Below are 15,901 nucleotides of genomic sequence, written 5' to 3'. Positions count from 1 at the left end.
ATAAGTAGAAAAAGAGGAACGAGGAAAGGCACATTATGCAAATACCAGCAGCCTCATTACCATTTCAAAACTCTGGAAAGGAAATCAGAAAAAAAGTGGAGAGAAACATTTTTGGACTACACCAAATTCTTTCCCCCTCTGCATCTGCATCTCTCTGCACATGCACAGGATGCTCATTGGCATAATGCATTTCCTAGAATTAACCGCTGACAGCTAAATCGCTAACCTCAACCTTAACCCCGCAGAAATGTTCTCCCTTCAGTGATGCTGAACTCCAATAATTTAGTGCAAATTTGGAAATAACAGCAAAGCAAGGACAGAAGAGAGTGGAAACGCAGCCGAAAGAGGGAAAGGGTTGGTGGTGAAAAGCCAGAGAGGGAGAGCGAGGTGTGTTCCAGAGGACACCACTTGTGTAGGTCACCATGACCAGACACTTGTCTGCCAGCCAGACCCCTGCTGCCTCCCTCCCTACTCGCTGGAACAGAGAGTTTCGTGTATCTGCGCATGAGTGTATGCTTGACCTTAATCCTGACATTGTTATTTTGTGTGTTGGTGTTAGCTCCCACTCTGTTAATGTAAAGGAACATGCTTTACGTCACAATGGGTCAGATTTGCTTGTGGTACAACCTCATTTCTTTCTTTCATTCTGCTCGTTAACTTCTCATTTCTCTTCCGTACGACATCCTGTCATCACATCCTTTCATGTTTTTTGCTTTTGTATGCTGAAGAACTCATTAGGAAAACAAACTTCCCCTCAGGAAAACCTTTGAAGTATCGCCACACATTATCATCACATTACCCTTTTCTTTTTTTTAATCACAATGAGTGTAAGCACTAAAACATACAATTTCAAGACTGAGTCATCCATTTAAACTGAGGACGTAGGTCACAGATAAATAAACGGAACATTATAACCTTGTGAATTTTTAGTCCTAGATCCCAGCAGTGTCACTTAGAGTCCACACCTTTTCCTAATTCCTAACCGAAGGCCACCTGTTTAATACGTACATGCTCACCAGGGAACCCACAAGGCTGTCGGGTCCTGGTTCCAGCCCCCCATATGGGCCCCCAGAGCCACCTACCAACCCCCTCCCCATCCTTGTCACTCCCTGACCTGGCATGGATTCCCCTGCTTGGTGCCAGGTTGGTGTAGGCAGGAGCTGGTGGGCAGCTGCTACTTTTCTGCTTAACCACCATCACTAGCAGAAATACACACACACACACACACACACACACACACACACACTAACAAAGACGATGCTCAGGAGATTTTTCCAATGGGTTCTCTGAAACTTCAGATGAGCTAAGATATAATCCTCTGCCCTTTGCTTCGTCACGACTTATTTTTCCCAAGCGGAACAGAATAATTTAACTATTTTTAATATTCCTTAGAGGCTGATATAAAGTCCTCGGAGCATACAGCCACGAGTTTAAGGCAGAATCCTTAAACAAACCTAAAGCTGTCGGAGAGCATGAGGTGAAATCAAATCTGATCCTGAGCGAAAGATAGGCGTTACAAAGGGAATACAAGGCAGTGTATTAGAGCCTGATTATATTTACAGACATAGCCTGAGGTTGTGGCCTTCATGTCAACCCCCTTAAAGAGACACACACACATACACACTCTTCACATTTGGGCATAAAAAAGTATGGCGGAGTGCTTCGAGCCAGACTTGTTTTCGTCTTCCAGCAGAACAGGCATTGCCTTAACCTACTTTGTCTGCATCAGTGCCATTATCCTGACAGCCTCGGCAGGTTCTGCATGAGACTTTGTGCGGATGTCATATAGGGAGAAAGATTTTACCATGTTACCAGGTTATAAATATTGCATTTGGCCCTGTTACGGCTGACTGTCATGGCTTTCAAAAACCTACCAGACGTCTCAAGAGTGAGGCTGTGTTAGTCAATGTTTGTGTACGTATACATAAATAAACCACAAAAAAACCCCAACCTTCATTTTTGATGTGAGATAGTAACATTTTGGGGCACAATGGGAATTGGTGAAGAGGAGAGATGTGGGGATTTGAAGTGCCAGCGAAGGTGTGGTTGTGTAGTATTACAGGACAGCAAAATGGAAACGTTTTTTAATGATGGTTTTTCTACTTTTGCATTCTGATCACAAGGGAACCAACCCTGATCGTAACACTTTTAAAATTTGTTTTTATTTCCTCGTGTGTTTGTTCACGTCACAGAGTTGAAGGGGAAATTCCACAGGAACAGTTGAAGGTAGGCCTGGAAACTTTGTGACCAAATCACAAACATTTTAAAACAGTCCAGTGAAATCGTCACGCCTCCGCTATATAAACCATGACCCGTCTGCACCGGGCACGACTTTCTGTTTCGGCAGAGCAAAGTTGTCTAAATTCTGTGTTTGGTTTTTGGTGTCTCCTGCGATTGTGACGCTTTGGGTCGCATCTTCGCTCAAAGTTCACCATGGTTCAACTCTGTGGGAAAGTTCAGCCTGGGTGAACTTCCCCTGAGGAAGGTGGAGCTTTTGAGGTTGTATTGATTTGCTTTCAGTAGAAAAAGTACAAATATGTGCATTGTGGCTTCATGCAGATGAAGGAAGTGTTATTGCTGCTGTGGGGCTCTTGAATGAATACAGCCAGGCTGTGAGTATAGACTGCATATAAAGTATATCTTTCTGAAGGTACTTGATGAGCATTTCCACCTTTGCTCTCTTGGATCATAATAAAAAATAGCTTAACCTGTGCACTTTATGCACGAGAGAGATTTCACTGCTCATTAGGTGATCTGGCCTTCAATGGTCTGAAACATTGTTTGTGTGTTGTGTGACAGCTAAGCAATAAGACGGCCTGTTGCCGTCAATAAATAGGTTGTTTTTACTGTTTTTCTGCAGCTATAAAAAGCTCAAGAGTGGGATAGACGTAGTGCATCAATAATGAGACTTTTTCAAAATGATTTTGCCTGTTTGCTCTTTGCGGGCAATGGAAAAATAAAAATGCATTGTTTGTGATTAAACCTGGAGTGGTCAGAGATATAAAAGTCCCTGAACACAAAGAAAAGCATGCTTACATAGGGAGTTGGTACCACCGCCTTGAACACAACTTGAATGCAGAATACAGATTGTGGCATAACCAACAAGCTCTGCAGACTTTCTTTGTCTTGCATTGATTCTGTTAATCTGCAGCTGTGGTTTCCCTCGCTCTTTCCCTCTGCCTGTTTAAGAAAGACTCGAACGGTAACGTATTAGCATGTGCACGCTAGAATGCGATATAATCAGCAGGCAGTATTGCGAATACTCTTTTTTTTTTTTTTCCCTCCTCTTTCTAAGTTCTCATCAATTACCACATCAGAGTCTCCAGTTCCTTTAAAGCCATTTGTAAAAGTAGTGTTTGTCTGTTTATATGCAAATGGATATGTTTCACATTTGACTCCAACTATGCATTGCCCTTTCACTTCCTGTCAAACTCACTTATTAATGCAGAGGTGTGTTTTGTAAAGGCTTTTAAAAGCCTTAGTAGAAATATATGGCTCTGGAAGAGTCTTCTGGAAGCTATTATGGATGACCACTCCAGGGCTCAGACCTTTGCTTTCTGCTCGCAAAGAATTTGTTACCATTTGTCCAGGAGACCATCACAACCAAAGGTTAGCTTTCCTTGGTCCTGGAAAAGGAGTTCATTATAAATAAGCCCACAGGCTAATGACTACGGCATGGCTGTCAGTGATAGACTGTACTTTACCACAGACTCATTTAAGAGAAGAAATAGACAATGGTTTTCTGCCTGCACCAATTTTCTAAGTAGAGTAGAAGATGGTGCCGAGAAAGACGAGAGGTGGGCGTTTTGTAGAACTGAAAAAGTGAATATCAAGAATAGACTTTCTAATCTGTGTATCTCTTTATCAGATATCTCTAATCTTCTATGCTTACAGTTTCTGTAATAGAAAATAATCAGAGTAAAAACTAAGTATAAATAGGTATTTGAAAAAAAAAAAAAAACCCTTTAAAGGGCAACAAGTCCTTAATATAGCCCCACAAGATGATATTTGTTTATCCTCCATTTACATCTGTGGTCATCTTTGTGTTTGTTTGTCTGTGGTTTTATTTTTCCTTCATTGTTGACAAGGCCGTAGTAAACAACAGCTTCATTGCTCATGAAGAGTCTGAGATTTGAGCGGTTGGTGTTCTTGTGACCCATGTGATTGTAAGAGCACAGGGAGCAGTGCGGTGGGCTGACGTCTTTCATAAGTTCAGTTTAGCATCACTGAAAGCTAATGGGTCTCTGTCTGCTGTGAGCTCGGCGAAGGCATTACAATTGAGATGGAGCGAGACGGTATAAAATATGAATGAACGGAGTTCCTCGCTGCAGCTGGCAGCTCGAAGCCTCTCTTTCTGTTATCTTTGCTGCGTTTTTAAGGTGTTTTTAAGCCTTGATGTTTTCAGTTCTTCAGAACTGCCAGAATTTATATTTAACACACACTGTGCGTATTTCTGTGGAGCTTTAACACACACACACACACACACACACACACACACACACACACACACACACACACACACACACACACACACACACACACACACACACATCCAGGCTGTACAGTGGGCATCATTTGGCCCGAGCTTTTTCCAAAAACAATGCTTTTAGCTTTAAACAGTGAAAAGCTGAGATTCATCATTATTGTTCTTCTGGATACAAACCAAGTAAATGGTAAATGGTCTGTATTTGTATAGCGCTTTACTTGGTCCTAAGGACCCCAAAGCGCTATACACTATACACAATCATCCACCCATCCACACACACACTGGTGATGGCAACTACATTTTAGCCACAGCCGCCCTGGGGCGCACTGACAGAGGCGAGGCTGCCGGACACTGGCGCCACAGGGCCCTCTGACCACCACCAGTAGGCAACGGGTGAAGTGTCTTGCCCAAGGATACAACAACCAAGACTGTCGGAGCCGGGGCTCGAACCGGCAACCTTCCGATTACAAGACGAACGCCCAACTCTTAAGCCACGATCGCCCGAAGAAGAAATATCTGTGGATGCAATGATTTTATTTTTGAATAATAACTTTCATTGCACTTTCAGCTCTTCTCAGAGTGTCTTTTACAATATGGCTGGATAATTTTATCTCTGTAGGCCTCCCACTCATATAAATTATTTAGCTCTATAAGGTTTGTGTTAGCGGCCTAACACAGCTAGAAGTATTTAAGTTACATCTCTGCTGGATGACAAATCATTTCACTGTATATATGTATTCATAGTGGATCTTACAACTAGGGCTGGGCCATATTATACCGTTCACGGTAATACCGGTATAATGTTAGGCAACGATAGGAAAATGAAATATCGCGATAGAATGGGAGTAAAACGCGCATGCGCAGTGCCTTTGTTTTCATACGCACATGGCCGATTGTTGAGTGAAACAGATGAACCAGAATTGGTTTGTAAAAATGGTGCAACTTCCGTGATGTGGAACTGGTTTGGTGTTTGTCCGTCAGATACACAACAAAGCACATTTTTTGCAGAACATGCAAGCGGCCGTTGTTATTGTCGTATTTGTCGGACTAAGATGCTCTTAAATCTGGGAGTAATCTGGGTCCTAAACTCCGTATGCTTCAGGTCAAACAACACTGCAGCATCACTTAGAGTTAAAAACAGGGGCGGAGCGGGGAGTGGCTTACGGGGCTTAAGCCCGGGTTGTTTTGTCAGAAGCCCGGGGTATTTTGGAGTGTAATTTTTTCATAGTTAGATGCCTGGCTGACAACTGTATAAAACAAAAAGTACACACAATATTCGAAGCACATAGTGCACACTGTGGGAATTTACGACTGTGCGTGAATCCCCCCCTGATATTGGTATGATCCAAGCTCAGGCACTAAGCGACTGAGCGAGGGGGCGGGGCAGCTGCTGCCCGTGAGTGCGCTGTTGGAGAGACGGAGCCAGCCATACTAAGGACAGCTTAAGTTTGACCAGGTACCAAAGCAAATCATTCGTACCGTACAAATAATGTAAATATGACGGTGCATCACGAAAGATTGATATGAAACTGATCACTTGACCAATATTATTTTACTTGCTCTTCAAGTGAATCAACAAATGGCAAAATGAAAAGCCGAACAAATGCTATTTTTTTTTTTAGAGTCTTAGCTTACGTGTGTTTATTTCATATTCTCAGTTCTTACCCTCCCGACTAAATCGGTTTCAGTTATGTACTGAAACATAAGAATGGACATTCGAGGGTTCTTTCAAAGAAAAAACTCAGGTAAATGTTATTTTATATATTATGCTTTGTATGTTGTTCAGTATATTTCTATGCAAAACAAGAGGGATTTCAGTACACAGCAGGATATTCACATTTGTAACCAGATATTTACATACACTTTAGGGAGAAAACATAAAACATTTTTACTGTACAACATCAATTTAGAGTAAATTTTTGTTTTAGATAAATATTGAAATATATTTTGAATTAGTTAAATTTCAGAATAAAGAGAGACAGAGCTATTTTTATCACTTTCATCAAATTTAGGAGTACATGTACACTAAATTTATTGTTAATTAATAAGAAAACTCCAGACGATTCCATTCTGAGCTGAAGAAGCTTCTGATAGGTTAGTAGAGTCCATGTGAGTAAACTGGTGGCACAGCTGTGGATGCATATAAGGCAAAACACAGAGCCTGTTTCTTTGACATGGGAAAATCAAGAGATATCAACCAAAACACCAGGAAAAGAACTGTGGAGCTTCATAAGTGTGGCTCAAGTTTGAATACAATTTGGTGCCATTTGCAATTAAGAAATACAGATAGTTTCTCTCTTTACTCTTAAAGTTAACAAATATGTTTTTATATTTATCAATCTAAAGAAATAAACATTTAGTCTGATTTGATGTTACAATTAAAAAAGTGTTTTTATCTGAAGAGTAAATATCTGGTTTCAACTGTATATTTGATGATTGTCAGCACAAAGAGGGAGAGAGAGGAGCAGAGATGGAGAACGAGGACAGAACAGATGAACAAGAGCAGGTGAGACACACATGTTAGTCAAATGGTTGTTTACCAAAAGTATCACCGTATCACAGGTCCTCATGTATCTCGTACCTAGTGTTTCTTTTTAGGTTTGTTATTTTTCAAATTCTGTATTTATTAAGTTCTGCAGGCTTGTTTGCACAACAAGGCTAAATAATTATATAAACTTTTCTCAATCTAAATAGTGGACTTTGGTAGAATTAAAAAATAAGTGTAGTGCAGGTCTATGATGATTTTTAGTGCTATCATCTAGTTCTGATTCTGGTTCTGTCTTGGTTAAGTCCTCAGTAGTCCTGATTTTGAACTGTTGTAGTCCTGTTTTAATTCTGGATCAGTTCTGGGTCTGGTTGAATTGGGGTTTAGTCCTCGTGTCTTGATGCAGCCCTGACCTTGTTCTGCCTTGCTGCTTAATTAAAAAACTAGTTTAAGGCGTCCTGCACATGTGATATATATTTTTCCCTATATGAAGTCATTCTTTTTTGAACAGAGCCTATTAATCTTTCAGTCATTTCTACACCCCCCCCCCCCCCCCCAAAAAAAAAAAAAAAATCCCACATGCATACTACTCTTTGGGCTAAGCCCCGGGTGTTTCAAATGTCTGGCTCCGCCTCTGGTTAAAAACTGTCTAAATTCTTTCATCTTTAATAAAACGATCAGCATTGCTGCTTTACCAGGTGTAACTATAAAGTTTAACTTCCAGGCATCCATGAAAACAAAAGTTATTACATTTAACGGAGTTAGAAGTTAGCAGGAAGCTAGCGGAAGTTAGCTCGCTAGTTTCGCTAGTTACCTAAGCATGATATAGCATGTTCTGACTGAGAGATTTCTGAAAAAAATCAAACGTACAGCTCTGCTATCACTTCCAACATAAATGAAGACAGGAAACTAAACAGCAGTGACGTTTGTAGGGTTACTGAATATTGGGCTAGCTGGTATATAATGATGTGCTACGTGATCGCTAGCGACACAGCTATGTTAGCATAACATAAACAGTGAAGCTGGAGGACGAACACTAACACTTTTCCACTTATAAAAGTTAACGTGAAGGTTCTTCATGGTTAGAGACAAATGCAATCGCATGGCAGGATGCTGTAAACGGACCAAACTTCAGTCAGGAGAACAACTGAGATAATCCATCCACAATACGAGGTTAGTCATTAATATACTGCAACAACATGGGAATAGAGCAGCTGCCAGAGAATTCAACATTAATGAATCAATGGTACAGAAGTGGAGGAAGCAAGAAGAATGAGTTTAATAAAGTTTGATTTATCTGACTGCTTTGTTTCGCTTAATGTGCCTTATAATCCCGTGCACCTTATGGTCCGAAAAATACGTACTGCACACTGCAGTTTAATGTTGCAAAGCACCTCTTTTTTACTTCAGTGGATATTATACATGGTTATGCTCAGGATATGTCAGCCCATTTCTACTGGAAATGCCTTTTGGTTAAACTTTCAGCAAGGAATTTGCATTTGCACTGTTACATTTTTATAAAGCTTTAATGTACATAAAAACCAGCTTCTTAAGTGAAAATAAATGGAAGGTTGTCTTTTTGCGCTAGTAATGTTGTGGAGTTGTATTTTGTCTCGCATCAATTATATCGTCGGTTATATCGTTATTGCAAATTTTCAAATATATATCGTGATAAATATTTTTGGCCATATCGCCCTGCTCTACTTACAACCATACTTAGAAACAGCGAGACAGCAGCTCAAGACGTTTTAGAAAACTGATGCTGCTTCCTTGTGATTTGTCCAGTCAGCGTATGTGTGTATATTTATGTGTATTTGTGTGTTTGTGTATGCAAAGAAAGGCAGCACCACACATGTTTATAGCGATGGTATTGATTTCTGTCACTTTTGCTTTTATGTGTATCCACATGCTGTTCAATAGACAGTAAAAAGAAGCTGATCTCAATCGCTGTAAACATTTTTAAACCTCAGTCACTTCTGACAACATTCAGTTCACTCCAGTATATCAACAAAATATATATACACACTATATTTTGCCACCTTGTAAATTCTGCTGCCTCTGTTGCCATCCTAGTGGCCCTTTTGATATCTAGTACGTTCTGGGCTCTGCAGAGGGACTGGCTTACAACCCATCTGCATCCCCCTTCAATTCACCTGCTTCTTCCCCCATTTTACTTTTGGAGGCTTCTTTTAGCCAAGTGCACTTTGTCTTTTAGTTTATTTATAGTTTATCTGGGTCCTCTTAGAGACCAGAGAATAATCTGACCGGGGGTTTGGGATCAGACTGGGTGTTACCCTGTTGTAGCAGGTGGAAACCTAAGATGCCCCCTTTCTTGACTTTCATGGCGTTAACTAAATCTGTGTTGATATTATTTTGAAATACTTCGTAATACTAATTTTAGTTATTATATATTATTATTGTATTGTTATTATAAGTTTCAGATTTAGTGCCTCAATTTTGAGATTTTCCCAGTGTGCCATTAAATGGGAACGCTAAAGGGGAGAGAAGGGAAGGTAAAGGGGGATTACAGAGAGAATGCGTGTGTATTATAAATAACTCAAATCAATAATAAACGACATAGTATTTTAAGTTGGGTCTGGAGTTCTCTGGGGAGATGGATGAAAAAAGCAAAGCCCCCCATCACTATGAAGAGGAGGAGGGAAGACGAGAGCATACCAAGGTACAAAAATACGACTTGGTGTCTTTTCTTCTTCCTGAGCTTGAACAGGTTCGTTTATTGTTTAGTGTGTGTGTGTGTGTGTGTGTGAGCAGCTCTCGTGTGTACATTATGAGTCGGACACCGTCCATTACTTATTCATCAGTTCTGTCTGCCTGCTTGCCACACTGTGTATTTCAGCATGCCTTGCGATCATTATGCCACATGCATTATTTAAGACACATGTGCACACTGACTATGACGCAGATAGTTATTTATCTGTGAATCACTCACTTATTGCCTCGTCTGTTTCTCTCTAAGGCTTCTAAATAACTGCAAAAGCCCAGTTTCACAGGAATTCATTGCCTAACTTGTATGAAGGTTCTGGGCTTTGACTAATACGAGTTGGTTTTACTTGATGAGCACTCGTCACATCCAGCAGTCCCAAGGATGCAGTTCGGTAGAAGCAACACTTACTGTATCTGCATGCAAACCTGTTGTGTATTTGACCTGATTGTTGCTGGCTGGCTATTGTCAGACATCAGTGATTTTGGCAGCGAGTCTTACGTGGAAGTCCCATATGTAGTTGTTATTACATTTGCTTAATATGCAAAAAAGCTGCAGTCTGAGGGGAGGAGGCACAAATGCTCAGGAGGGAGACTGCGGGAAGGGCAGCTGACGTAAAATATTTCCAAATAAAATATGTGGATCCATCTGCTGTGGTGATCCCTTGTGACTAAGGAAGCAGACAAAAGTCCCAATAAGACACATATTAACAACAGGAAACAACATCTGCTGTGGCACCACAACATGGTTTGAACAACTCCGTGTGGAGCAAGAGAAGTTCTGTTTGTGTTGAAACTCTTTGTGAAGAGCTGTATATGGCACTGCAGCATGCTCCTTTATTTCAAGACTTTTGTTGATTACAAAACAAATTTGCTTTAATTGCTTCTTTCTTATGTTGTCCATCCAAACAAGCCCAATAATGCATGAGTGGTCTGAAAACAAGTCGTCCTTTTTGTATGCGGTGTTGACCAACAAACATTTTCCAAAGCCGACTACACGCACCCCGCTGTTCATTTTCATTTGTTAAGTTGTCAGATCGTTGCTGCTGCTCTTTGACCGTCGTCTTTCCCTCCCGGCTTTTCTCTGCACGCTGATTTCGCCGCGATGTGTCAGCGGCCTGTACGAGGGAGATTCTCCCTGTTCTAAAAATGACACGGTGTTTGTTTGCGTGCGTGTATGCCATTGCGGTTTGGGATCAGTAGCGTTAGGTGTTATCAGTGTCATGGCTGCATGATGCTTAGCTAAGCCTTTGACGTCAACACTATACAACAAGCTGATAAGGCAGGCCTTTATCGCAGCCAGGTGTGTAGGTGGGTTGTCTGATCAAACAAAATTGGCTTCCTGGATTCTACACTGAACTTCAAAAATAGCTTCTGCAAACACGCACACACAGGAACAGACCATGCTACACACGCATACATCCACACGTGTATGTACATGCACATTCATGGGAACATATGCAAAAATAGGACAGTATGCTGCATGCTGGTATCCTGTGTGCTTCCATGATCTCTTTAGTTTCAAACCTATCAGTGTAATTCCTTTCCCCCCCGCTTCTGCTCTGTCCGTTTATTCTTATCTTTTCTCTTTTTCTTTTTCTTCTCCTTGTCAGCTTGGGCATTGCCATATTCCATATGCACTAATGTGAATAATAATAGAAATGAATAAATAGATAAAGAAAAGAAAAGAAGAAGAAAAACACGCAAGGAACCTTTAAAGAGTTTACAGAGCCCGTCTTGGAAAAGCAAGATCATGATGATTGCAAAAGCTGCCAGGCTAGACGGCCGTTAAAGAAAATAATTCTTTGTTATTTTTTTGATTTTTTTTTTTTTTCAGACATAAAAACTGCAAAGGACATCTCTGACCTTGGATGTGTATGTTGCAAGCACTGGACATATCTCAGTTGGACTGAGCAGTCCTAACCCTTCAGTGTTGTTTAACTCCATATGCAGTGGATCAGAAAACCATCTGTTTCCCATCAGAATCAAAATGAAGACAATTGTTTTCAACTGCCTTGCAAACGGGGTTACTCATAAAAGTGAAAAATTGAACATTCTCCACAGTGGCAGTATATCACTCATGTTTTTCTAAATGCAGTCCCGCGAATTTCAACTGAAAAAAACAAACAAAAAACAAACACTGGCGTGAGAGCCGAAGAAAGCCGACGCCATCACACCATCATAAAGTTGCTTGGCCCAAAGTTGCACCACATACCTGCGTATATGGGAGGGGCCGTCTCAAGAAATCGACCTGTGACTCAGCCCACAGATTCTGTTCACCATGATTCCTCTGTGCAGCGCTTGGTCCAGTTTGATTTTTGAACTTGTCAAAACTTGTATTTATTTAAAGAAATTAAAGCGTAACTGGCTCCACCCGGGCTCTGAACTGGCACCCTGTCGGTGAAAGGCAGGTGTCTGATTCCAGTTCACAACTGGCACCCTGCCTTTACTCCAGTGTAATTCAAGGGGAGTTGGAAAGCAGAGTGTTAGAGCGCAGAGGACAACTAACCCACTTGGGGCAAACAGTCAGGTCCATCCTGCCTGTTTCTTTTAACACATATCGACTGAACCTTCATTGAAAGAACCAAAAGGCATGTCAGGTGTTGCCCCCAGAGGAGCACTTGTCTTAAGTGGACTGATTCCACTCAGTAGGCCAGTCCTTCAGCCGTCCCCTAAAAGCTCCCCATTATCATTCAATCCCAAACTCATCACTAATCTACAAATAAGGTTTCAGGCCTGTGATTCAGCGTCTCTCCTGTTTACTAGTCATGCATTCTTGCTAAGATTTACTTATTTAACTGCTTCAGTAGAACTCCTTAAACAGATGAACCTCTTTCCGTCTTGTGTAATAATAATCCATTATTTGCATATTTAGGTGGCGATGATTCACTGGAATAAAAGGTACTTTTCTTTTTAAAAACAGAAAGAGTTTCCAGAACAAAGTTACTAACATCATAAAGTTTCTGGGGTATCAGTCTCCACCAGTAAACAGCTCGTTTTGTTTCTATGTGCGTGTTTGTAGTGAACAGAGACAATGTCTGTGACGTATGTGTGTCTTCAGTGGTTGTAATGTATTGCTACTGTCAAACCAGCTTCACAGAAAGCGACTGTCTATGCTGTAAGGTTCCTGGTGTGTAGGAGGATTTTACATAAAGTGTGTGTGTGTCTGTTAATAAATGTGTAAGCGTGGGTAAGTACAACTTGGCTCTGTTTAGTCCAAAAATGCAGATTTAGTGCACGAAAGCATAGGTGGTGTAGGGAAATAGGAATGTAGACAGAGTGTTTGCCGGTGTGTTAGAAGAGGGAGAGTGACTGTAATAAAATGCTCAACATGCCCGAGACTGCCCCCTGATGTCACTGAGAGCCGAGGGAGAGAGAGTGGGAGAGAGAGTGAGTGGGAGGGGACCGGAGGAGCAGAGGGAGGGAGGGAGAGTGGCAGCTGGAGGGCAGAGCAAAACACGTCAGTGAGAGGAGCAGAGAGAGGCGACAGAGTGAGAGACGGACTGTGTGAAAGACCGAGAGGGAGAAAGATTTGTTGTTAGGACCTAACCCAGGCCGGTCTGCTGTGTCTGTGTGCTGCAGTGGACTTGAACGCCATCTCTTCTCACTCGCACTTTTGGCTACAAACGCACTTTCTGTCTCTCTCTCGCTCAGATACTGTACCCCACTCTCAAACGTGCAAGAACAGCGCAGCACGGCATAACTGATGGGTAAGAGCTATTCCTGTTATGCAGAGAATTACTGTTCAAACCGCATGTAGTGAAGTGCTTTATGTTATCCTCGTGTAGTTGTGCTCGGCCGGCTTGTAGGTTTGTTGTGGTTTTCCTTTGTGTAAAGGATGTGTTGTTGGAGTCTTCTTTCACAGAGTTTATTCAGTGCAGTGTGCTGATTGTACATTAAGTGATCAACAGGCGTGCATCTGTTTATGCAGACTCTTGTTTTGCCTGTGGATGTGTTGCTGTGTTACGTATATATGTTCACTTAGGGAGTGAGTGCATGTTCGTGTGTGTGCATGTTCATTTGCTGTGTGTGTGGGTGTGCGGCTTGGAGTAGTGGCAGTGTTTATTGAATGGCACTGATGTATGGAGGCTCGCTCAGCGCAGCCTTTAACTGAATGGAGCAGATGGCAGTGGCTGCGTCTGTCCTTCCGCACAGCCTATTGTGCACATAAGTGTGCATGTGTGGAGCAAAATGCATGGAAGTTAGTGTGTAAGCTCACTGGGACTACTGCTCGACATATAAACAGAAAGGACTGAATGTTAGATTGCATCCCGTATCACCATTTGACTCTGCTGCTGCCTGCCTTGGATCACTTTAATTTATCTCAGTTTACTCCAGCTTTGACATTTAAAATCACAGCGCTGTGACACAGCTAGATAATCTCCTTGAAAAGTGCTAGTATACACTTTTTGTATCTCTTTATCTCCTAACGAGAACACTTTAGTACTAAATGCATTTTGTTTTTTTATAAGTTAATCTGGGGAAATATCGCCAGAGAAAGGAGGAAGCAGAAAAAACCCACAGGTTTTTGGTGGCCATGTTACCATGCTACTGGGACATGCAGCGAGGCATACATCAACAGTCACACCCACCCACCCCGGACTTGACAGTAAAGCACTGAGCTAAATGCACATGCAGATCGTTTGTTGAATCGCTTGCCTACCGTCATTGGTTCACCCTCCACCTCAAGCCCCACCCCTTCTCCACTGTCCGACCAACCACTGGCCACAGTCCCAGCAGTCACCATGGTGTTTGCCTCCCTCCTCTGTGAGCACCTGAGTCTGCTGGGCTCGCAGCCGGTTGACATTATGTCAGCGATTGCTGTTCATTCTAAATTTGTGAGGCTTGTGTTGACATTTGCTCATTCTGTTGGAACTGTGAATGAGTTTGCACTCTTAGTTTCTCATAAGCTGTGAGTAAACATACATGGGAGTGCACAGGAGCCCAGTGGGGCGAGGAACTCCTCTGGGAGTCCTCGTCTATAAATAACTCTGTGTGATCCATAATCTTAGCCTGATTGGGGGGGTGATGATGAGCGGAAGGAGGGAGGGGTACATCGAGGGACACAGTGATGAATGAGGAGATAAGAGAGAGAGAAGAGGAGGCAGAGCCTGGCATTTCAAGAGTTTTGTTTATGTTGAGTTTCGTTGCTTTCAGTCAGGCCGTAGTCATGAACTCTCTCGATCCTGAACGATTTCTACAAAGTAAACACAATTTCCTGTCCAGAGTTTATCTTACGTTTGCCTTTTATAGTTTTAAAGAGACGTCCTGGGGCTTAAGGACATTTAGAGCCAACTTCATTTGTGAATTATTCGAAAAAAGACTTTTTTTTATTTATTACAATTTGCAGTGTTTTGTGCAACAAGGTTGCAAGAACCGCAGCAGTAGTCTCCACACGTGCACATATACTCGAGATAGAAATCAGTGCGTAATAATAGCGCTAGTATTTTTATTCGTTTATTTCAGGAAGCATCTGTTAGCATTCATTCTGAATTGCTCATCCAAATCTGCAGCGAGAATCTTTGCATTATCACGTCCGTTGTTGTCGGGGTGAGTCAGCTGTTATGAAAGCACCTCTCCTCCCCGTAAGCCAATGCCATATTCACAGAGTGCGATCAGTGTAAGCTGGGCTAATTACTTCACAGGTGGCTTCTCCCAGGGCTGTATGTCGCCCTGTTTGTCTGCCGCCATTGACAAGGCTTTGTTTACTATAAACATGCCTCTGAGGTTTGTTATTAGGAGAGCTGCTGGTGTTTTTGTCACGGTGCAACTGTAACAGTACTGCGATCCTTGAGAGCCGTGTCAGCTTGACTGTGAACTGTTAGTGACGCAAATATGTTTCCTTGGAGCTCCAAACTTTTGACAGCCCTCTTTTTAATGATCCAAAGCATAATTGTGTCTGGATAATTAAAGAAAATAGTTTCAGCCCCTAAAGATACACAATCCCGACAGCATTACAGTCTTAAGTGCATCTTCTCTCATGTGAGATGCATTTATCCAAGAGGATGAAACCATAGGAGCAAAAACATTCTCTCTGGGCACTGGAACGACTTCTCCGAGTCTGTGCAGTTTGGGTATAGACTGTGTTGGTACATGATCCTTATTTATCTTCCTGTGTCTCTTTGTGTAGCTAACAACACAATCTGTAGCCAGCAATAGCTCTCAGTGCAGTCTTAATGTGGCAGCCCAGTGTGGTTAGCCTCGGAGTA

General features: G+C 41.9%; 1 protein-coding gene and 1 long non-coding RNA gene across 4 annotated transcripts in view; both read left to right on the top strand.

The window, feature by feature from the left end:
* Positions 1 to 15,901, top strand: part of hdac4 (histone deacetylase 4) — a 123,175-nt gene that overhangs the window by 59,031 nt on the left and 48,243 nt on the right. Inside the window, exon 1 of one of the 3 annotated variants that reach the window (XM_082508455.1) lies at positions 13,124 to 13,402. The exons of the other annotated variants lie outside the window; for them this stretch is intronic. Within the exon in view, the coding sequence (XP_082364581.1) occupies positions 13,399 to 13,402 (4 nt within the window). The 5' untranslated portion in view covers positions 13,124 to 13,398. Of the gene's footprint in view, positions 1 to 13,123; positions 13,403 to 15,901 lie in introns of those variants that run through there. 3 annotated transcript variants of the gene reach the window in all.
* LOC309691300 lies at positions 5,652 to 7,514 on the top strand. The gene is made up of 3 exons (XR_014271944.1): positions 5,652 to 5,942; positions 6,145 to 6,231; positions 6,930 to 7,514. It is a non-coding gene; the product is annotated as an uncharacterized lncRNA (long non-coding RNA).

The sequence above is a fragment of the Aulonocara stuartgranti genome, assembly GCF_965226115.1.
Source record: "Aulonocara stuartgranti genome assembly, chromosome: 16".
Classification (NCBI taxonomy): Eukaryota; Metazoa; Chordata; class Actinopteri; order Cichliformes; family Cichlidae; genus Aulonocara; species Aulonocara stuartgranti.
The sequence above is the reverse complement of the archived record's forward strand: the minus strand, read 5'-3'. Positions and strand labels throughout refer to the sequence as shown.